Source organism: Ruditapes philippinarum, unplaced genomic scaffold, assembly GCF_026571515.1.
Source record: "Ruditapes philippinarum isolate M1 unplaced genomic scaffold, ASM2657151v2 ctg2425_1_1_1_1, whole genome shotgun sequence".
NCBI lineage: Eukaryota > Metazoa > Mollusca > Bivalvia > Venerida > Veneridae > Ruditapes > Ruditapes philippinarum.
The window spans coordinates 15,675-40,198 of record NW_026860145.1 but is presented as its reverse complement, the minus strand read 5'-3'; the positions used below and the strand labels follow the sequence as shown (position 1 = coordinate 40,198).

At 32.1% G+C, this 24,524-nt stretch overlaps 1 protein-coding gene across 1 annotated transcript in view; it reads right to left on the bottom strand.

Annotated features, from left to right (window-relative positions):
* Positions 1–24,183, bottom strand: part of LOC132759024 (protein eyes shut homolog) — a gene marked incomplete at its 3' end in the record, with an annotated part of 79,214 nt that extends 55,031 nt beyond the window's left edge. The window contains exons 1-7 of the mRNA XM_060750748.1: positions 24,041–24,183; positions 22,511–22,648; positions 21,974–22,287; positions 18,942–19,091; positions 7,413–7,551; positions 7,110–7,271; positions 4,815–4,948 (exon numbers count right to left, since the gene is read on the bottom strand). Coding sequence (XP_060606731.1) covers positions 4,815–4,948; positions 7,110–7,271; positions 7,413–7,551; positions 18,942–19,091; positions 21,974–22,287; positions 22,511–22,645 — 1,034 coding nt within the window. The remainder of the gene's footprint in view (positions 1–4,814; positions 4,949–7,109; positions 7,272–7,412; positions 7,552–18,941; positions 19,092–21,973; positions 22,288–22,510; positions 22,649–24,040) is intronic.
* Between the last annotated feature and the right edge of the window lie 341 nt (positions 24,184–24,524).

The window sequence follows — 24,524 nt, the reverse complement described above, 5'->3', positions numbered from 1 at the left end:
CTGATCCTATGCGCGACGCATCCCCACATTTATGCCAATTAATTTTGAAATCCGTCCTAAATGCAAATCATATTTAGAAAAAAATTGCAATACACCGTAAATGTTATAATGTTATGTTTCCCAAGTATGTGAATTACCTTTTAAACAATAACCGTCTTAATTACAGATAAAAATCTATTCTTATGGTGGCAAACTATTACACATTTAGCTGCAAAACAGGAAAACGCACACCACAAACTTAAACTTTCTCAGAGCATATTTTATAAATAAAATTCATTTTATATTTAAAAATGATTTGTAATATGTGTATGTGTGTCTGCGTACGTGCGCGCGCGTGTGTGTGTTTGCGCGTTATGTTCGAGTGCACTCTTTGTGACCATGTTTGTATTACTTGTACAGTGAGTTGTACTATAGATACATTTTATGCTTTGTATATGTAACTATTAAAAAGGTCTCATAAACTCTGAACCCTTTGAAAATTCAATTGTTTCTCGTTTATGGCATACACATAATTGACTTTGGGATTTTGCGCCGTAGGGATCAGCGGTTCTGTACGTCATGGAAAGTCTATCGCTTATACGGTGATAATCCAGTCAGCCCATTTAAGTGACTTTAGCATCTTGGTAACACAGGATATGCGTCAAAAGTAAGATTTGGTCCTATTTACAGTTAGCTATTGTGATCACAATTCGTCCGTCCGTAAACTTTTACTTTTAACGGCCTCTCCCCATAAACCACTAGGCCAATGTCATTCCAGGAATGATCCTATGGTGGTCACCTTTACAAGATGTTGAGAGAATTTAATTCCCTGCAGAATTCTGGTTGCCATGGCAACCGAAAGAAAAAACTAAAAAGACGTCTTTTAAAACCTTAAAGAGCTAGAGCTTAGATATTTGACATGAAACATCTTCTAGTGATTATCTACCAAGTTTGTTTTAATAAATGCCCTGGGTCAAAATTGTCCACCCCGGGTGTCATTGATTTTCCTGATATGTATAAAGTTAAAGCTATAAGAAATATTCTTTTTGAAAATCCAAATAGCTAGAGGTTATATATTTAACATAAAACATCTTCAACGTTTGTGCAAATAAAAGCCCTGTGGTCATTTTTTCCTTTAGCAAAGCAACAAGTAATGTTTTCACACAAAAATGAACTTTGTGATATCAGTTTCAGATTTAAATTGTTTATTTGCTTTTGTTTATATCACCTTTTCCTTGTCATGGAGAGTTCTGTTATAGGTGAGCGATTTCAGGGTCACAATAGTCCCTCTTGTTTTGATTGGACACATTTTACCTGATCAACTCGAGTTTGACTATGATGGACCAGGTACAGGTTCTAGTTGTGGTCAATCAGTGACATGAACTAATGTGGGTTTGAATAACGGATGCATTTAAGTGTTCGTCTCATAAAAAATCGATATTTCCATGCCTAGCTTTTATGGCCGATGTTACCGCCTCTCCAATAGTTTCATGAAGAGAACAAGTACAAATGTTGCTGCAATGCAGCACTTATATAGCTTCGCGCAAAAAAATAATGCGCTCATTACAGATATCTTGCCAAATTATTCCTGCGCATAGGTCATTTTTTATTTAGATTAAGAACTAGTGTACATTGTCAAAGGGCATCCAAGCAAAAATGCAGCTAGTGACGATGACAAGGTAGACATGTGATGACCAGATATAAACCTTTCAATGGTTAATTGGATTTTACCAGTATTGTACATGTATACCATAGATGAATGGCCGGACGAAAGACATTGTTCATCACGAACTTTGTTATGCTTGTGGTAATTTAGTTCTTTCTATTCGGCTATTTTATTGTTGGTTGGTTCCAGTACTCCTCACTTGAATACTATTGAATCACGCTAAGGATATGTGGCCTGCTTTTTAAATTGTCGTTTGACGTCTTATCTGTGATATGCAGGCTTCATAACGTCTGATCCCCATTCAAAATTTCATTTAATTTAATTCCGCCCATTGTTTTCTCGTTTAGGGCACACGCATTTCTTAACTTGGGGACCATATGCAGCTTTTCATGGAATGGCGCTTAGGAAGGTAATCTAGTACTGGTGTAACTCTCCATGAACGATGGTTAGAAAACTACCCGCCTATATGACTGAAATACTGTTGACAAAAGGCGTAAAATGAAACAAACAAACAAACTATGATAACCGCAATATGAACACATCTGCGGATGTTTCAAAATTCAGAATTGTACTAGTTCATGTTAAATGTGGAATTCTGCTTAAAATATGAAAAACAAGATCAACAAGGAAAGGCGGCGCTCAATGAACGCAACCCCCATATGACCCAGCAACAAGAACCAATGGCAAGGAGCCCAGGCGGACCCCAAACATAAAAAGGACAGGGCAACGACACGTTAATCAATAAATGATAAATAATTAAGTCGGTTTAAGGGGGCGTGGACGGTAGTAAATGTAGTAAATGACCTATTTAAAGTTTGTCGATAAATTTATGAAGTTGAATATGTTTGCATTTCATTTCCTTCAAAACTCTCCAGTTCGTTATTTATAAATATAGCGCAAAATAAATGACCGTAAATAGATTTTCGGAATTTCACAATGTGAAGGTCATATCTATTTATAGCTTTCGAATTCATGTACAGCAGTAAATACATACATAACCCACTGTGAACTACAAAATAATTAGTAATTTCCTGTAGAAGATACAAATGAAATAAATAAATTATCAAACTGTAATTTAATTTTTAATTTTGTCTTTTATACTGCTTTTATATATGAAATTTGTTTTCGTTCTCATCCATTGATATGACATACTGCAAATCACCGAATGGGAAACCAATATATGACTTTACATAATAGATATCGGAAGAAACCCTTGCTTCCGAATTTATTTTTAGCTGTAAATCGAAGGGATTAATTAATAAAATTCGGGTCCATTGACAAAAAATAGTCAACACAAATAGCTAAATAGATTATTTAGGATGTTTCCTCCTTATGACGCGATATGACATTGATATGTATCGTACTTCATATCTAAATCCAACTTCAAAATTCAAAATTGTACCCGTCATGATAAATGTTGATTTCTGCTTAAGCCTGTGCTAGGGGGCGTGGACGGTAGTTTTGCACTTGACAGTACTGTCCATGAACAGGCTCAATCAAACCGAGTCTGCAACATTTTCAATTTTGCCGTGTTGGTCTTTCTTTAGGGATTCTTATTCTCTCTATTCCACTTTCCTAATGTTTTGAAAGATTCTAATTTCTGATATGTTGTAAAGGTAAGGTAAATAAACATAAGGTAAATTTTTGAATAGTTGTACTTTCGGATATCATTTATGTTTGCAAGAAGGGGAAGGGTGTCAAGAAATTGCCGGTATATTTTGGAAGAGGTTCAATGTATTATAACTGATTGGGGTATACAATCTAGAAAGCTTTTGTGAACCATTTAATCAATTGACCTCTCTTGAAATAGAAAAAAAATAGTTTGACATAAGTGTTTTATAGCTCATCTTATTAGAAGCTTAACGAAAGTCTAACGGGATGATTTTTGTGCGTAAGTTTTTTGCTGTAGACTGATCTGAAAATTTTATACACATGTATAATAAGTCAAGATGCAAATGACTGTAAAAATTAATAAAATACGATGGAGTAAGAACATAATTATCAAGTTAGTGAAAAAATCTGGAAACAAAGTGGACCCTCGGAAGCATTAATCACAACAAAATTACATAAGAATTGCAGACTAGGTTTGATTGAGTCTGTATATGTTAAGCTCATCTGAACAATTCTCATAATTAAAACAGGCAATGAACATAGCCAAGACTGTACTTGAGGGATAATGAATACGTGTAATTTCCCTCACGCCCCCTAGCACCGACTTGAGCGGTACTCAATTCTGCAGGAAGATTCTTCTGTTGTTTTTTCCTGCCATACATCTTATAGAACTACATTTGTGATTGGGATTATTATGGTACGCTCATCTTAAGGACGGATGATAGTATAGATGCCATTGTTTAAAGTATAATTAGATTTAACTCATTGAAACTTCCATGTGATACGGTAGTGTTATTCCCTGAAAAGCGGCCTATAGTCCCGAAGTACAAGAATGCGTTTGCTATAAACGAAAAAACACTGAGCGAAACTAAAAAAAATGGAATTTTGAATGGGGATTAGGAGTTATGAAGCCTGCATATCGCAGATAAGCTGTTAAAATAGTAATAAAAAAGCAGGCCAATTATCCTTAAAGTGATGAAACAGTATTCAAATGGGAAAAACTGGAACCACCTAACTAGAAAATAGCCGAAATAAATAGTACAAAAAATACCACAACTACAACATAAAGTCCTGCTGAACGATCTTTAAAAATCGGAAATAAAACATCCCTGATTGAAAGTGCGGGGCCATGTTCTACGGCCTCAACGCAGACCAAACAATGCTGATATTAACTTTTATTATTGTGCCGTGAAGAAACTTCATTTTAAGAATAAGGAAACGAAAATGAATTTGAATGAAACATTAGTTGATAAATTTCTAATATTATGTAAAGTAATGTCTAAAAGACAAAATTGTTATTTAGATGATTCGATAGGTATTTTGTTAAACAAGAAAAAGCGTTTTACATTTATATTTTTGTCTTTCGGTGACATGTATAGCTAAATATAACACTCTCAGCTGTGAAATTTAATGATTATAAACGTAATCAGCCATTCTATAAGCAGAGATCAACAAAGAAGGTAGGTATTCAATGAACGCATCACTAACACGACCCAAACCAGGCAACACAGGACCAACGGCAAGGAGAGCATTTAAATTTTTGTAAACTAAAACTCACGTATTTTCTGTAGCCTGTGCATAAATCTGGATTCTCCATTCCGTGCCTGCATACATGATGAAAACATGATTCCCTTCAAAGGTCGGGTCTACAAAGACTGGAGTTGTTAGATTTGCTAAAATCTGTACAACAAACTGAAACAAATGCATATGCCCTATAAGATAAAGACATATATTGTACAGTGTTAAAGGTTATAACCATTATTGAAATGGTCCTATTAGCTCTTGCGTGCTTACATATTTTTAGGTATCATAGAAAGAAACCCAACAAAATGAAGACCTCAGATATATGGTTACTTTCGTTAAACTTATTATTTCCTTCAACTGGAGCATCTTTAAAAATAAACTTATGTTGATTCACCAATTTGCAATTTATGCAGTGTAATTATTAGAGCAATCATCAGGCAAAGTATCCATATATATGTTAACAGCTTGCTTGCTATAAATGATATGTCTAATATGAAGATATATATTTAAAGATATGTCTTTATATGATTCAATGATAAAATCTGTTTTAAATGTTGCTTATCGTTTGTTAAATAACAGATCTGCTAAGAAAATACAATTAAAAGAAGTACAATGTATTTCTATTTGTGCCATGCGTTTTTTTGCTCCGCGACCACGCCAAAAGTCGAAAATTAACAAGTTTAAATGGCGGGGGCGCGGAGCGAAAGCACGCTAATTAGCGAAGGCGCGGGGCGAAGTTTAATAAATAACTTCGCTCCTCGGGGCGCGGGGCGAGATTTTAGAATTGAAACGATGGGGTTGCTGGACGAAAAGACGCTAATTTGCGGAGGCGCGGGGCGAACTTAAATAAATAAATCTTTGTCGCGCCCCCGCTTATAAGCGTATTTTTATGCCGCGACCCTGTCAAGCGAAAAAGTCGATACTTCACTAGTTGAAATGGCGGGGGTGAAAAGCGAAAACACGCTAATTAAAGAGGGCGCGGGCGATGTTTAATAAATAAAACTCGCCCCGCTGGGGTGCGGAGCGAGATTTAAGGAATAAAACTGCGAGGTCGCGGGACGAAAACATGCCAATAAGCGGGACGAAGTTTAATAAAAAAAACTTCGCCGCGCGCCCCCATTAATTTGCGTGTTTTCGTCCCAGGACCCCGCCAAGCGAAAAGTCGATAATTAACAAGTGAAGTTTGCGGGGATGCGGAGCGAAAACATGCTAATTAGAAGGGGCGCTTATTATCGTGTTTTTGCTCCGCGCCCCCGCCATTTTAAGTTGCTAATTCTCGACTTTTCGCTTGGCAGGTTCGCGGGGAAAAACACGAATGACAAAAATCCGCCACCATATATTTTTGATACATTATGTGAAAAGTCGGTGATATTACATGATTTATTGTCAACAAATACATTTCACCTTTATCCCCATGCATGCTCCTATAGCGACATGCGCAAACTTGCTTTAATAGACATAATTGAAAAAAATATGTTGCTGCATTTCCTCTCGGGGTGTTGGTAGTTGATACATACAAAATATTATTTGGGACATAATATGAAAATGCAAGCAGGTTTAGGCCAGGGGTTTGCACCTTACCTTCCCTTTTCTCAAAATATTCACATTTAAGCTGACATTACAAAAATGTTTGTCGGTAGAGGGGAATAAAATCAGTTTAAAAGCAGCCAGGTCAGATTTTCATGTTAGAAAATATTTTATATATAGTTTAACGAAACACAAGAAGATCGCACCATGTACCATATTTTCAAGTTAACTTTCATACTAGTAGCATCAAAATTTGCACACATGATTGAAGTAAGATTATCGATAGTCGTTAAGAGTGAATTTACCAGATTTATTATTTTTCTTGAAATAATGATGAAATAACAACTTCGCCCCGAGGGGGCGCGGAGCGAGATTATTATTATTATATATATTATAATTATAAAATGCAAATTATTACATAAAACACAACAGACATAAGCAAGTTTTTCTTAAAACTTTCTCAAAACATTTGTATATATATATTTGGAATGTTACTCTAGCTGATTCGTGTTTCTATAAAAATCTGGAAACAAAGTGATCCCTCGGAAGCATTAACCAAAACAAAAGTACAAGAGAATTAAGGACTTGATTGAGTCTGTACATGTTTAGCTTATCTGAACAATTCTCATTATTACAACAGGCAATGAGCATAGCCACGTTAAAAAGTCCAATAAGGCATGGCATGAAACAGACATTTAAGATATTTATTCCCTCTTATTCGGGGTAAAATTCAACTGATAAATAGTATAAACTTAATAGATAAAAACTTACCAACGTGAAAGTGATACAAATCATCACATACCTGAACGGCTGTTGTGCTGAGGGAGTATTTTCCTGATATAAAAATTCCAGTGCCGTATTTTATGTTCTTTCTATTGTAATCTCGAACACTGACAGGAACGGCGATCCAAGAATCATCTGTATACCCATTGGCTTGTGTAGCATTGATGTATACAGTGCAATTCTATATAAAATAGGCATGCAAATACGTTTTATCTTATTTTCAGATCTGTTATAGCTACAGATTTATCTTGTGAAATATTTAATGAATCTTTAATTTTTTTTATATTGTAAAAACAAAAGTCATGAATTTTTTAGTACTTACATCAATGACGGTTACGTTCGGGGGTGGATGCCATGAAATCTTACCACCCTCAACAAGCTTGGCTAGCTCACATTTAATGAAATCGCCATCAGCATCGACAGCTGGAATCCTGATTTCCGAAAGTTTGCCAAGTTTAATCCTTCAAAATACAATTTAAATTCTTGAAATGAAATGGTGATTTAACGTATGTTGGCCTCAATGCATCATATAAATAATCATAAAGATTTTGTCAAGTGTCATATCATAACGTGTAACCAAACAAGTTTAAAGATGTTGATAACGTATAAGGCTCTTAGCTGTTTAATATAATTTAAATATCCAACGTTGTAAAAGATTATGAAAGGCTCAAAATAAAAATATTTCTTCTATTATGTAGATCACACATGTCTTAAAAAGTATTTAAATTGCAGCAGACTTTTTCACACAAAAACTTACGACAAATTTTTATCGTAAGAGAAATTTTACGATTAATCTCCTTTTCACAAAAATCTTAAGAAAATCTTAAGTGCAAAATCTGTCGTTACTTTACGTTAGGTATAACCAATTCGTAATTGTAATTTTTTCTCTTTTAAGAGTAAAATATCATGTTTCTTTTATCTAAACAGAACAAAAATGGAAAGACAAATATTTCTTTGTTGAGCTGTCCAATTAATGTGTGACCAAGATGAAAAGTGGACTTGAATGACTAATCAACAGGAAATATAGAAAAGTTACATCATCTTCTTTGTACTGATTGTCCTTTTGACAAAGCATGGCAATGTAGGCCTACCGTACGTAAATCGTCTTTTACAGACAATTACATGGCTTTAAAAGCTTTTGCACACATAAAGATTGTCTTCGATCTTGGAAGCTTATCATTAAACTAGAAGCTAGACAGGTTTCTTATTAATTTTATGCATGCTTTACTTAAGTGACCCCTTTTCAAAGTTTTAAAAGTAATTTCCAAATGTTTCATAATTAAACTTGGCACGTTTGTAGGCATACACATTTTTGATCAAGATTGACAAAAATTACTCAAAATATAACTTTGTTAAGTGTGTTTCTGGAAAAAATATTGGCTGTCAAATTTGAAATTTGAATTTCCCATGGAGGAGTTATGTGATCATTACAGGTCATGAACCTTAAGTAGTAAACAAAAGCACATGGCAGTGTTTATATTTCACCTGGAGAGATTTACAGCAGACGACAAATCGGAATGCTGAGCACATGACAAGAAAAAAAATCATACATCATAACAAGATCATACAAAATTTAAAATTAGACCAATATGATACATAAGATTGATATAGCTTTTTCGGATATTCCAAATTCGGATATTAAGATATCAAATCTTCATGTGTACTAATTTTCGCTTACTTAATGTATTTGTTTTAATTTTATACGCCCAAAAGAATTTCGGCGTCTGTCTGTTCGTCCGTCTGTTATAAGGTTTTCTTGTCCGGTCTGCATTTTTTGAATCAGTGGAAGGAAACTGAAACTAATTGGCAGAAATGTTAATCGTAATGAGAGGATGTGCAGAGTGCAGGTTTAACCCTCTCAGGTCAAGGTCACATTTAGTCATTATGCTGAATATCAAAGTTTTGTATCTTGTAAACCGATAGAAAGAAATTAAAACTTTTTGGCAGAAATATTACAATAATACAACATGCAGAACACAAGTTTGGACTTCCTACGATTAAAACTTACACCACCGCGGGGATAAATTAATTTTCTTATTCTTGAAAGGACCTAAATACAAAATTTCTTCTGAGATTGATTTTAATGCTTGTCGTAGTCAGATTGCTGAATCAATCGAGGATTTTTCTGTCAAATGGTGTCGTCGTGAAAATGCGGATTTATATGGAAACGTTACATCTTTAAAATTATTGATTCACGTATTAATTTTGATCGTGGAAATGAACATCTTCTGCAACCTAAACCAAGACTTACTTTAAACACCTGAAAAAGGATATTCTAGCTTTTCATTCAAAATTTGTTTTGATGCCAGCGGACAAGGCGGCTAATAATATTGTAATTGTATTACGAATCCATTACATTAACGTTTTGCATAAGGAACTAAATAGTACTTATGCGTATTCTAAAACCTCTGCGTCCGAAAAGGACATTGATCAATCATATCACAAATATTTCCAATCTTAAAGCCCAAATTAATGAAAAAGAATTCAAACTTCCTATTATGTATTGGATTCCTAAATTACATAAAAAACCTTACAAAGCGATTCATTGCTACTTCTACATCTTGCACTACAAGTAAAAATTCTACTTTATTGACGCCTTGTCTGACTGCCATTAAAACACATGTAATTTGATATTGTGATAAAGTCTATGAAAACACAGGCAGACATCTGCTTTGGTCTATTAAACATTCTGGTGAAATATTGGATAAATTCAAAATGAAGAACTATCAAGCTTCAAGTGTCAGTACATACGATTTTTCTACCCTTTATGCAACTTTGCCACATAAATTAATTAAACGAATTTCCCTTATTCAGAAATTTTGCACGGGAAAAAGTTACCTTTCTAGCATATGATACAAAGCTTTTTTTTTTACTAACGGTATTGTTAAACATTATACTATGTGGACCTGTGACGAAGTTTGTAATGCACTCTCTTTTATTTTAGACAACATTTATGTTAGATTTGGTAATACCCTTTTAAACAAATCGTAGGTATTCCTATGGATACTAATTGTGCACCTCTGGAAGCCGATTTGAGTTTGTACTGTTATGAATGAGTCTCTCTGAAGATAAACCACAAGATGTTATAGTCGCATTTAGTAATACCTCGAGATACATTAATGATATTTTTAATTTAGATAATTCTTATTTTGATCAAATGGTGTCTGACATTTATCCCCATGAACTACAATTTAATAAAACGAACTGTTGAAATTTTAGTACATCATTTTTGGATCTTCATATTACTTTCAACAACAACTCTATTCACACGAAAATCAATGATATGATAAAAAGGGATGACCTTGAATTTTGTATAGCTAATTATCTACATTTAGATTGAGACGTACCCCATGCAACATCTCACGTAAAGGATTTCAACGAGCGGATTTTTTTCATTAGCAGCAAGCTTCTAAAACAGGGCTACCGCTATCTTAAATTACGGAAATATTTTACAAAATTTTACAATCGTGATTTTGATTTAGTTTCAAAATACCATATTGATTTAAAACCTCTTCTGCGACAAGGGATTAGCCAGTCTGTTTTTTATTGCGATGTGATTCACAAACTTCGTTAGACTTTGGGTCATAGTAATTGTTTTGCTATTTTTACTAAAATCATTACACGTTTTATTAAAAGAGGTTATTACCCTACTACTTAAAGACATACTTCATGCTTAGTGTTCAACCCTCTTACAGTTGGACACTACGCTTTCCACTTTTGATTAAATCGAACCAAGTGGGAGACTGTGATGGACAGTTCTTAAAGCCCTGTTCATTGAACGCCGTCACTGAATGCACTGTCCATAATTAAAAAGAGAGGCAAGATATTTAATTTAAAAGTGTTTTCATTGATGCCTACCTGGTAAGGAAAGTAATTCCATTGAATACAAATAAGAATTACAAGACTTGTAAATGTTATATGACATGACTGTACTGTGTTCTGTTTGTGTCACAACGGTAGTCAGTAACATAAGATGATAAAAATTTCAAAGTCTGTTTTTTTTATTATTATAATTGTAACAAATATACAAATAGTAACAATAGGGACTAATATTATAATATAGTAATATAACATGCATTTTTTTTCATGTCAAATTAAAAAAAAAGTTGTTTTCAATACTGAAAGTATAACACACTCTGGGATGAAAAAATTGGGATGAATTTCAAAAGAACCAATTTCAGATATTTTTTTCACGCGTTACATGGTGATACAGTATTTATCAATATAATAGAAGACTGTTACCTGAATTTTAGGCAGGTATGAGGAATTTTACTAACATCATGTTCGTGCGAGTCAAAGATATAAAAGCTACTTGACATTGGTGATATATAAAAAACTATTCTTAAATGATTTATTGGGAGGCTAATGTACATTTTTGTTGAATTGCTCTAAAACCATTCATAAAAATCATTACACCTCATGTTTAAACTGCAGATCAAAGTTTCTGTTGTTACCAATGATGCTGTCTATCTAAAACATATGCTTAATTAGGGTCCATCCGGTCGTAAGGGCACAAAATGCAGCTTTCGCTGTCGAGTACGGACCCCGGACATGCCACCAAACATGCCCTTAAAGGGTTAATTTTGAAGCACAAAGTAGTGATAATTTATTTCCATGCCATACCAATGATGCAAATGAAATATAACATTATATACTAAAGTTATACGTCATCATCATGTTTTGCGTATTTTTTTTATTGTTGACGTCAACGACGTCATTTTCTGTATATATAATATAGTGTAAGATAAAACATGTAAGAATATGTGATTTGTAAAAATTAACAGAAACTCCTTGAAAAAGAGGGTTTTAACTTTCTGAAACGTTGGAGATATAAAAGTTTGTGTAATAGATAATTATTTACTAATTGTTTCCAGAATAAGCATATATTATTATCACTAACTATTCATGTGACAAGAGCATTGTTCTTTGGCATTGATCATTACAGACCTTAATATTGATAATTGAAATAAAACATATTTTGACCAATGTTATAAATCTGTAACATTATCTTTGATAACTTTAAATATTATTTCTTGAAACAAATTTGCGTTTGGGCGTGTATTGCCACGCCTTTGTGGTGATCTTGCTGTAAATACAATCCGTTTGTCTATTTTACAGCGGAGGTCGTCTGGTTTTGGTTGAAATTTACAGGAAAGAAATTAATATATGTAACAATTTCATTGGTCATTTAGAAATTATAAAATTAAATCTAAGAATCTGATTGGCCATTATTAATTTAGTTTACCAATAACTGGATGAGCGTTTTGTGAAAAATGGCTATTTTCATTGAAAATCTTTCAGTAATAAGTTTATATTGCTATGAAACTATAAAAGAGGCTTAAATATTCATCAAACTAGGCACAAATGTTTACTGGACTAAAGCCTTTGTAAGGGCATGCTCAATCCTAAATTTCATTTTACCATGGCAACGAGAAGACATCTCAGAATTGCCAAAAATGTCTATTTTGCGTTGATCTTTTTCATCCAAACTGATTTTTTACTATCAAGTTGACTTTTCAGAAACAAAAGTTCTGTTTAACCATGCCTTCCCCTACACATAATTAGTTCTATATTACCATGCATCTTCGGACAGACTATTTTACGTTGCTTTAATGAGTTATAAATTTAACGGAACCACCACTTACAATTGCGATCCCGTTTACTCATGCGCATAAAAATAGCGAAAAGCACACACCTAAACGAACTTCTCCGGTCTAAAGTATCGGTTATTTTTGTAAAATGGATACAAAGTTGATAATTTTCATGTACATGTACGTATTTAACATATTTATGAAGTATTTATATAGCTGCTAACGATGAAATTGTTTGTTTATCAAAGTAGTTTTAGATTGTAAAGATTACTTTCTGTTCTTTTTCGGATTTTAGGTTTCTTTTGTTATTTCCAACGGCGTTGCCATTCCGGTCATTTGGGTATTTCCTATCAACAATACGTTGTCATTTTAAATTTTTCTATTGAAATTTCGATTTGATTAAACTTCAAATACTTAACTGTTTTTTTCTTTCTTTGTGATTAAATGGCATTCACAATAATAGAATTACATGACGGAAAAAATGAACTGAGACGAAAAAAAATGAGTACGAAATACATTATTTTGCTTGTAGTTCTTATTTACTTCTTCTTCACTTTTGAAAATATTTACTTCAAACTAAATATTTTGTTTCTATTTCAAATACTTTGAATGTGCCAACATATTTGAATGTGCCAACATATGCATATGATTTTAATATTTCAAACACTTAAACGTAAAATTCTATAAAATCCCATTATTGAGAAGTTTATTCCAATACATAGTGTAAAAGTCCACCTTATTTTAGTCAGTTTATTAGTATAAAAGTAGTAGAAACCGAAAGTACAAAGTGTATACCTGTTGACATTAAAGTGGAAAGGTCTAAATTGGACACATTTACCATGTTCTTATATGCACAAAAAACCATAGAAATGTATCATTTGAATATTCTTATGACAAGGTGTTTAAAATGTTGATATAGTTCTAAGTGATTTAAAATGAACATTTATATTATGAATAGTAATGTTCTGTTCTATCTTTTATATAAATCTATGTAATTTAGGATCAATAATGTGTCTCACACTTGCAATCAACTTCCGTTGTTTGTTGTTATGTCTGATAAATCATATCAAATACTTTCAACAAAATTATTCATTTTATTAAGGACCTTCATTATAGACAAATTCACTTTAATTTATATTTAGGTATACTTGTGCATTAGAATTTTGTTTGTTTCTTATACGCTCTTTCTGAGTTCGTAATATCTGATACTGAACTGAAAATTCGATACCGCCTTTACTATTTGTTTTATTTTTTTTTATAAATTATGATACAGCCAATTCCGAATAACGATTTGGGTTATTTAAAATAAAGGAAACCAAATTTTTATTACAAATGTAATGAAAAGCTCCCTGACAACTGAGAACTGAGAAAAAACACATTTATTTAGATGTATCCATAATTTATGTGACATAGAGCAACTCTACAAAAGATTTGGTTGATATCACTCCAGTAGACCCTAACATCTACATAATGTCTGTATATTAAACATTTAAGATAGAAAAGTCTGCTTTCAGAAAATAGTTTAGCATTGTCTCTATTACTGTACTATGCATCAATGTTTGCATTCATATTTTTTTCCGTTGACTGCCAACATTTTTCCTGCTTTGGAAATATGTATTTTGTTAATATTTTTAATGATAATACTACTAAATTAATAGGAAATATAAATTCTTTCTATACTATTAAGCAATTAAATGTCTACCAAATATTTCATTTACCTTAATACCTATGAAAAAGCATTGACTTAAAATGTGGAAAAATCTGAAGAAAAAATACTAGTAATTAAAACATATTGTTTACTGAAATAGCCCTATCTATTTAATGTAAGTGAAGTCATGCCAATCCAAGAGTAAATTGTGTGTGTTCAGGTAAAATGAAAGTTTACATGTTGTCATATTTGTTTCAAATTTTAATAACAATCATCGCCTGAGTAATGCAATCTAACATCCATGTGACCCACATAAATACCTTTAAATATCCTTCAGAAATTATCTGTAATTTTCAATTTATAAAACGAGTGGGGCAATCATTTTATTTTTACAGGCAGTTTTTACATTTATCCTGAACATTTATAATTATCAATTATTGTTCAATTGCCCTTAAAATAGTCAGTCTTTTGAAATATACAACTATTTACCTGATCGTAACAGTGAAAAAAATGAGCATAATGTCACTTTAAGTATAAAGAAGGATTTTTTTTCAAATTTTGAACTCAGATCTCTTGGGTGAGAGGCTCCAATGCTACCACTTAGCTACTGCAACTTTCAAAATCTCAATACATCGTTTAACAAGAAAATCTGTAACAAGAAAATCTGAATAAATATCAATGCTGACGATGTGGAATTTTTGATTTTAAATATTAGATTTTAAATACTCATTAATACCGTATCTTTAAAATGTTTTGCGACTTTTAATAATTTTATTTACACAAATTAAATTGTTTTTTTCTTATCTACCTTTTAAAAAGACATTTAAAACTTTAAATCACTGGGTTTAAACAGACTCAGATGTTTTCGTTTGAGTGCGAAAAAACCCAGATCAAGCATTCAAGCAATAAAGTAGCCTAAAATGCATATTTTCGTTCAATTATTCCATAAAATTACCTTACAACAACTTGCTTATTCTAAGAATGATCTTTTTAAGGCATAAATGGAATTTCAGCCTTTCTAACGTTTTATTTACATCTGTTACAGTGGAAACCGGTGGAACTCGTACCAAAACGTAATTGTAATCATTTTAATGAAAGTGTCTTTTATTTACTAGAAATGATTTTGTTGCACACATTAATTAATTTCTAATGAAATAAATGTCAAAAAAATAATGTTAAAAATAATGTTAAGACATTAACTTAAAATCTAATTTTTTAAAAGGGCACAGACAAGCCCCAAATATAAATTATTACAGTTTGAAACCTTTGGTACATTACAAAACAATGGTGTTATCGTTTTGTTGCGGCTGGACTGTGCTGATACTTAAATTTTCGTTTAAAACGCCAAAAGTACGTGATTTGTCCTAATCTGGCTAAAAATAGTATTTGCATCAAACATAAGTCTTACTAAATGTAAACATATGACTATAATTGTTTATGTTTTAATAGATTGAACTTATAAATAAAAGTAACAACATTCTTTACAATAATCTAGTAATTTGTGATTATTTAAAATTTATAATGCATGTACTGATATTTGAATGGTTGAAACTTCATAAAAATAACGTAAGAGGTTGCGTTTTACGTTTGTTACTTGTTTTAAAGATTGACCTGACCTGGCGACAAACGCTGTTTCTTCCTCTCCGCGATGTTTGTTTACAATCTGTGTGAGCGTGTGTCACTTGACCTCCATTAATTTACATATGAGGATGTAACATACAGTAAGTGATACCGTCGGTTTTTAACGACAATATTTATGCGACTTATTAAATAATGACCGTCGGAATTGTTTTGTTATTCATTTGAAGATCATATTTCACACAAACACTACAATTTCTTTTCTTCTTTATAACGTAAATGAAATGTCACAGAATCTTTAACGAATTGGCAGGTCTTACAATGAGCAATTATACTTTTTGATAGTATCTTAATTAGTTGTTAGATGAAAATTTTCCCAACAGAGTAAACAGATACTCAATATGAAGCTAATACCTTTGTCATTTGTGTCAATTTATTGATTTAGGTATGAAAAAAGTGATAAACACAAGCAATAAGTGGATCGACAGTTTGCAGGGCGTGATTAAACAAAATAAAATTGTTTCTTGGTCAAGGACATTTTAATAAAATATCTACATTTGAGCTACTCCACGGGCTTCGCTACTTTTTTACTTCTTCGAACATACCATGTGAAGATAATGCGACAAATTAAAATTCAGACTTTGAGCCAGATTATCAATACTGCACATTGGAAGATGCAAAATAGGAATACATTTTTACAGAATGTTTACCACCAGTTCAAAAACTTGTTTCACAAGTAAAAGCCCATGATATTAAATGTCAGGAACGGTTAGGTCTTGAAAAATCAAACAACAAAAAAAAATGCACGGGGCAATGTATGTTAATATCAAATGTTAGGAGTCTTTTTCCTTGAGCTAGACGCCAATCACTTAACACATGGAAAATGGCAAGTTTAAGCAAGCACCAAATTTTGTTATGGTTATTTTTCCAGCGGTAACTTCACAATTTTAGCAATCGTGAAACATCAGATTTTACAAATTTGGGGAAAGCTATACTTTTGAAATTATAGAGATTATAAAGCAGCTGCAAAGAATGAAGTCTTAGAATCAAAAAAAAAAAAAAAAAAAAAAAAAAACAGCTCTTTAAGATGAAATTGCTATGACTTTTGCCTGATGATGAGGCACTGACAGGAATAAATATCGTTACAGATGTCCACCATTTCTGAGGGCAAGAATGCAAAATTTACTGTTGTTGTCTGCCTTTGTTAAGCAGCTAACAAGTCAATTCAAGTACTTAATATCCCCCAATAAAGCATAAAGCCAAAAACGGCAAAATTGAAATTGTTGTAGGCTCGGTTTGGTTGAGCATGTTCATGGATAAATCTGTCAGGTTCAAATAACCGTCAACACTCCCTAGCACCGGTTTAAGTAAAATTCAACATTTAAACATAAAAATGGTGAAATTTTGAATTTAAAAAACATCAGCAGATTTGTTCTTACGGAGCTTATCATGGAAAATTTAATTTGACATTTTCATGCCCACCTATGAGAGGCAATGTATGGTCTCAAATTAGAAGAAAGCTTGTGCCCCAAACAAGAAAACAATACACAAATCTAAACAAAATGAATTTAAAAAGGGAATCAAATGTTATCAAGCCTGCTTATCACAGATAAGACGCCAAAAGACAAATTCAAATAGCAGCCAACATATTCGAAGGGTAATATTATTCAAGTAGGAATATTGGAACCACCCGACTAGAAAAAAGCCAAATAGACAAAAACTTAAAGTACCACAAACACAACAATGATGTTGATATGAACGATTTTCAAGCATCAGAAATATGTCTCTAAGTTAATATACGAACAAAATCTTTTACGGTCTCCACAGGGCACAGATAATGCAGACGGGGCAATAAAATAAAGAGAGGAAAAAGTATCCCCCAAGAAAGTCTAAAATCGCAAAAGTAAAAATATGGCAGGCTCGGTTTGAGTCTGTACATTGACGGTACTGTCGAGTGCAAACTACTGCCCACAAGGAAAGGCGGCGTTTATTGAACGCTGTCCCACCCAACCCAGCAACAAGAACCAGTGGCAAGGTATCCCCAGTAGGACCCCAAACAAAAACATGACAGGGCGCAAGGCAGAGCACGGACAGGCTAATCACTAAAATTGATACAAAAGAAGAAATAATAGTAACTGACAAGGAAATCAAAATCAAAGAATACAAGTACAAATAATTGATTAAGAAATTATAGGCCCACCTAGTAAAAGGGCACAGGGGAAGGGGGTATGAGATTAGAGGAAAGGGGGGCAAAATTAAAGAAATAAAACATCATTTAAGTAAGAATCTTGGAACCACCAAACTAGAAAAAAAAACTCAAATAAAATGAAGTGCAAACAATAATGTCGTGCCGAACCATTACCAAGGATCTGAATAAATTTATGGGGGTGTCTTTTCTTGTCTCTGAATTGAATCATTTACATTGTGCATATTAACATTCAATTTTTTTGCCCTTAAAATGATCTACTTGAAATCGAAGCACAACCATATGTCATTATAGTTTTCACTTAAAAATGGCTTTCTCCTGATATAAGTAATAAAGATTTTAAAATTCCATTATTTCGGAAATCCATTTTGTTATGATCGCCAACGGATGGTAGAAAGAAAATTACCGTTTAAGGATATTTCAAGGGAGTGGTAGGATGTGTTAAGAACTAGTTTAGTTTGACAGAAACAGGAAATATATGATCATGTTTTGGTTTGATCGTGTCAGATAAGTGTTACAAACATCTAATTAAGATTAACGTATAAATTGATAAATAATCAATTAATGATTAAATTATATAACCATATAATACGAATATAATATAAACAAATATTAATTATATAAAAAGTCATCATATTAAGTATGTATGTATAAAACAATGTAATCTAATTATATATCTAAACTAATTTTAGAGCGATGAGGAGACATTTCCATAAACAAATTCAGATATTGATGTAATCTCATACAAATAATTTAATATATTTATTCCTATTCAAAAAGTACCTGAAAAAAATTCATGAAACGATTTAATCCAATATCAACACATACCTGTAGAACGGTTTAGCAAGTGATTTTGGACTATGGTTTGTTGTGTGTGTATCGCTCCGGCCAAGTGCCACGATCTTTGTTTGGAAATGCCACCTCGCATCAATACCGTTATTCTGTAAGGTAAGGTGTCTCCAGAAATTACCTTCGAAACTGAAAATTTAGTGATGTTAACAGTCAAATAACAATGACAAATGAATTTATATTTCATATGCACAGGTGAAAGTTGTGACACAAAGTATTTCCACAGTTTAATAACCACATTTTTCTAATAATACAATTATATAATTATTTTAACAATTGAAATAAAATAAACGACTTTGAATTTTATTTTCATATTTAATTTGTATATAACCCATACATGACCAATACAAACAATAAAGCATTATTGTACTAAATACAATTCAGGGCTGGATTGTTTTGGCCGCTCATATTTAACTGGGTATCCCGGATCTAAATAAATTCGACCGAAATGAGACCAGACGTGTTTTATATTACGCATTTACTTTTGCATACAAAAACCCGCAAACAGTATCATACGAACGCAACGCAAACGCAAAACAACAATCTAATAGATTACCGAAAAGACATCAAATTGAAGATTCCATTCATCGCTTGGAACCCAAGCGTATAAATAGAAACCACAACTGACGCCATTGTACGGCAACGCCATACACTGCAACGCAAAAGATGAATTGCCAAGTACTACGGGCAAAACCAAATAATGCAAACTCCAGTCCTAAGATACTTCCAAAATTAATTTCCTGATCATAGAGCAGTAAGGCCATAAATAGGGTTTTAAGTTAAAATGCCAAACAAATAAGAAAACAATGTCTGATCCCCTCTAGATCGGAATAATTTAACGGCACTGTGAGCGACGATATCTAAATCAAAAATTAAAAAAAGAGACAGAGCACAAAATTTAAATTTCTGTTAATCTACGAAAGTTTGTAAAAATACGGTTTAAATTCGAATTTCAAGTATCTACAAATCTTTTATAATGAACGTTTATCAAACAAGAGTGATTAAGTGTAAGCTAACACCGAAGATAAGTCTATAGTATAGTATTATCATTAAAGAGTCACAACGCTTTTTCTGTAACCTATAAGGTACACAGTCTTCACATTAGCTGATGTTCATTGATAACAAACAATTTTTAAACAATTTGTCTGCCCCCAAGTGTTCCTTCAAAGTAGCGTCCAATTGTTGGACTCGGGTGCAAATAAATGAGCAGCAGTAATCTTGTTCAAACTTACGGAACCCCTAAAGTGACATTGTCTACACTTTTTGTGGGACTTTGTTCGTTTTTACGAAATATTAATTCGTAATTACGAAATATTAATTCGTAATTACGAAATATTTATTCGTTTTTTACGAAATAATAATTCGTTTTCTAGTAACGATACATTCATTCAGTAATGATAGCAAGCAAAAATAATATATTTAAGTAATTGGCCTGACAAAGAGTTTGAATTGAAGGTCATTGTGAGCTTGTTATAGAACCTTCTAACCTCACAATCAAAATTGGTCATTTTGAAGCCTGGATCAACACTGCCACCAAATATAACGATTATAAGTCTAATGGCTCTCAAGTTCTTTTATTTGAGTAGAAAGGGTTTTATAATGAGAAGTCATTCTCTTTTCACCTTTCCCCTTTTCCGAAAACATATTACAAACAGCTGGCAAAAAATCAAAATGTTTTAATTTCTGAGACAATCCATCTTTTCTGACATGTTTCTTTTTTTAAAAAACAAATGACTATAGCATTACTTTTTTAAATACACATAAGTAAAACTTAAAAGGGCTGGCTTCCAGATTTTCACTTAAGATATATTTCCTATAAATTTATGTACTGGCATCGTGCGATCATAAAACACTAAATATAAAAATAGTAAATGTCATAGGTATCAAGTCATTGAGCCGACAAGAAAGGGGCTATTGTGCATATTTTGATCCCGTTTAAGCACAGAATTTATTTCGTAATAACGAATTAATATTAATTTGCATTGTAAGCAAATTAAATTAATTAGTTTTTACGTAATATTATTTCGTTATTACGAAATAATATTTCGTTTTTTACGAATTAATATTTCGTAATTACGAAATAATATTTCGTTTTAACGAATTAATATCTCGTTATTACGAATTAATATTTCGTAAAAACGAATTAATATTTCGTAATTACGAATTAATATTTCGTAAAAACGAATTAATATTTCGCAAAAACGAATTTACATTTCCTAAAAACGAATTAATATTTCATAAAAACGAATTAATATTTCGTAATTACGAATTAATATTGCGTAAAACGAATTAAAATTATTATTTTGAAACATTCGCAGATGTGTGCATATGGCAGTAATCAAGGAACCTTTAATAAGACACTTTTGTGTCACACCATGTAAATATCAAGAATCATCTTTATTATATGCTTACAATGCAAAGTGTCATTTAAGTAGTGTTTACGTAGAATCCAGCGAAACTTTAAAGTGTTCTTTTTTTTAGTAACAGAATGAAACAATCGTAACATTAGTTGAACTTAATCATTATCAAGAAATATCAACTCAATTGGCACTCTTATTAGAATAACTCTCATACTTAAGTACACTTGGCTCTAAAAGTTTCATTGTTATTAACAGAGGAGTGAATATTGGGTATGTGTATGAATACATAAAGAAGTGTTGCACGTGGAATGTGAGATAAGCCCATGTGAGATAAGCTTTTCCAGGACCGCTATTTTATTAACATTTCCGGAATTTTCTCTCCAGTTAATGAGACAAAATTTCTGTTGACGGAATTGATCAGCTTCGAGTTGGGATTTCCGTTATCTTATCAAATACTCGTAATAAGTTATTTTATTTCATCAAATGTCTGTGCATTGTCATAACTCAGTATGTGTGTACATGCATTCACGTGCACTTTTTTTCTCGCATGCAGGCCTTTGTTCAAGGCAGAATACATACATGTATATTTAATCAACTATCATATTATAACAACTTAATAGATTATATATCAATTCAATATATTTTTCATACCTGATGTCTATTTCTTTTTTATCGCTCTCCATTATAACGCTGAAGTGCATTATTTCTTGTTCCCATTTTCCTGTTTCACTAATAGCTATGACTGTTTCATTGTAAAAAGAATTAACTCTTGTATTGATTTCTGTTTTGCTTGTTAATTTATCGGTCTTCCTATATTCTAGTTCAAAGGTACCAAGATAGTGAGAATCTGATGATATTATTGTTGCTCTTGCAGACTCAGTAGATCTGCCTATATCAGCTTTGCTGCATGATGGACCACACGGACCTTTACCGAGTACCCAGCCAGTAATAAGCTCAATTATAACCTGATGATTATAAAAGTCCATGTAAAGCGTATGTATCATTACCAATTTTGCAAAACCTTCTTATTTTATTAATATTTGATAAATTTTACAATACAAATATGTAATAAGACGCAAATAATAAGCTTAATTTTGTCATGGTTTTCAAATAATCTAATAAAATATTATTTCAAATATCAATCAAGTTAAATGATAAACAGAATAAAAAAACATGCAAGCTGTATACCAAATAGTTTCCGTCAGACTGTTTTTCCATAACATAACTCATGCTCCCGCCATAGAAATGCCCTGTACCCTCAGCATGTTGATACAGCATACCAAACAAGATGGCATGAACAAGCAGAAACATCATTGTTTTCATGACCTGTTAATTTAATTATTGCCGTGAATCAATCAATCAATATAAAACATTTAATAGGTAGGCTCGCTATTTTCTTACCAAAGGTTTTGTGTGAGCGAATAGCTGTAAATTAGAGCTTACAGCGGCAGTTGATCTCGGACATTGACTCTAATGATAATTTATTAGGATTTCGTTGTGGGTCGCTTGCGGAAAAAGTGGTACTAAATGAATAGCAACCCAGGAAAATATGTTAGAAGTCCCGGTCGCAGAGATATGACCAAATATAGGAAAAACATCAACAACAACAAAACAAACAAGCAAAAAAATAACTATTTGAAATTATGGACAAATACGAAATGTTTAGATATAATTCCTTCCCCTAGGTCACTTATTCGTTTCAATAAAGTGCGGTATAATATGAAAACTAGTACGGAGTATTTACGACCTCAAAGAATTATCGTAACCGTTCAGACAGATTGCTATCATTTAACTGACCGAAGTGTCACTCATTAGATATAAACATTTGATATCTAGAGCGTTCATTGTTAAAATGGATTTTTTTGTAAAACCATTATAAAATTTGAAGCAATTGCTCAAAACCTATCTCAATTGTATTAATTAAAATAAGTCAAAAACGTTTGTTTTTTCGATGAAGGTATATATCTATTTTATAATTTTTGCTTAAGGTTAATAATAAAATTGTATTTGTGTGTCTGTCTGTAGGATGACATTTTTTATAAGCGCTCTCATAAATTTTTAACAGCTGGCAGTACGCATTTGAGTCAGGATATTTTTTGACTCCACTAAATAATTGCTCATGGTGTTTGTAGGTCCACACTTGTTCAATAAAACAATACGCTTATTTAAAATGTTTCTTTCCGTTTCATACATAATTAACTGTCCTTTTTTACTGATACATGCATTTGCCGCGTAATGCAATACATATCCTTATTGACACAAATTTCATGCTGAATAAGGCAACCGATTTGTATTTATAAACATAGGTATACCTTTATGGAGGATAATGTACAGTCTATTTGCTAGCAAGTATGTGTACTGAAGACAGTGACATTATTTTTATAAAATTTTAGTATTATTTTAGTATTTTCTTTTAATGTTTATGTTTGTAGCTAAAAGCGGATGCATATCATATTATTCAAAATGATCCGATACATATTATGTTCTCAATCATTTCAAAACTGATCACAGACGCTGCAGTTTTATTACTTTGATTCTCTTTGTATTCACATTACGTACCGTAAGAACAAATGCACAGAGTGAAACATATAAGCTTTTTATTTACATTTTCTTCAAAACATGCAAAACGATGCATTTTATCAAAAAAGATGGAGAGATATTATACAATTAAAACAAGTATATTTATCGTTCTCATTATTAATACGGAAACAAACACACCTTATTTCAGTATTTTTTTCAATCCAAAGTTATATAGTCCTCATACTGGCAATGTGATGTTTTCCTCTTGATAACTTGTCAGATACTGAGCGTCTTTGATCACAGATTGACAAATTCAAATGATTAAGCGTACTAGGCCTGACTTATCACACAATACCTGACAAAACTTGAGATTTATTGGCAACCCTAGTGAAATTAGATTCCAGCGATTAATTTATCAATAATGATAATCAGTTAATCAATGATTAAATTTAAATTTCCCACCAGTAGGTTATTTTCTTTTTGTGTTTTGTATATTTAAGACTTTATTCGGACATTTTCAGATGATTAATATATATGTGATAAAACCAATCAATATAAGGCTGATATTAACATTTTTTATTTAAAAAAGAAGATTTAAGTAAGCCCAGTCATTGGTTTGTAAGATTATAGCTGGTCACAGCATGACACTGTAGATTAATTTTGGGCTTTCTATTTTATAAGA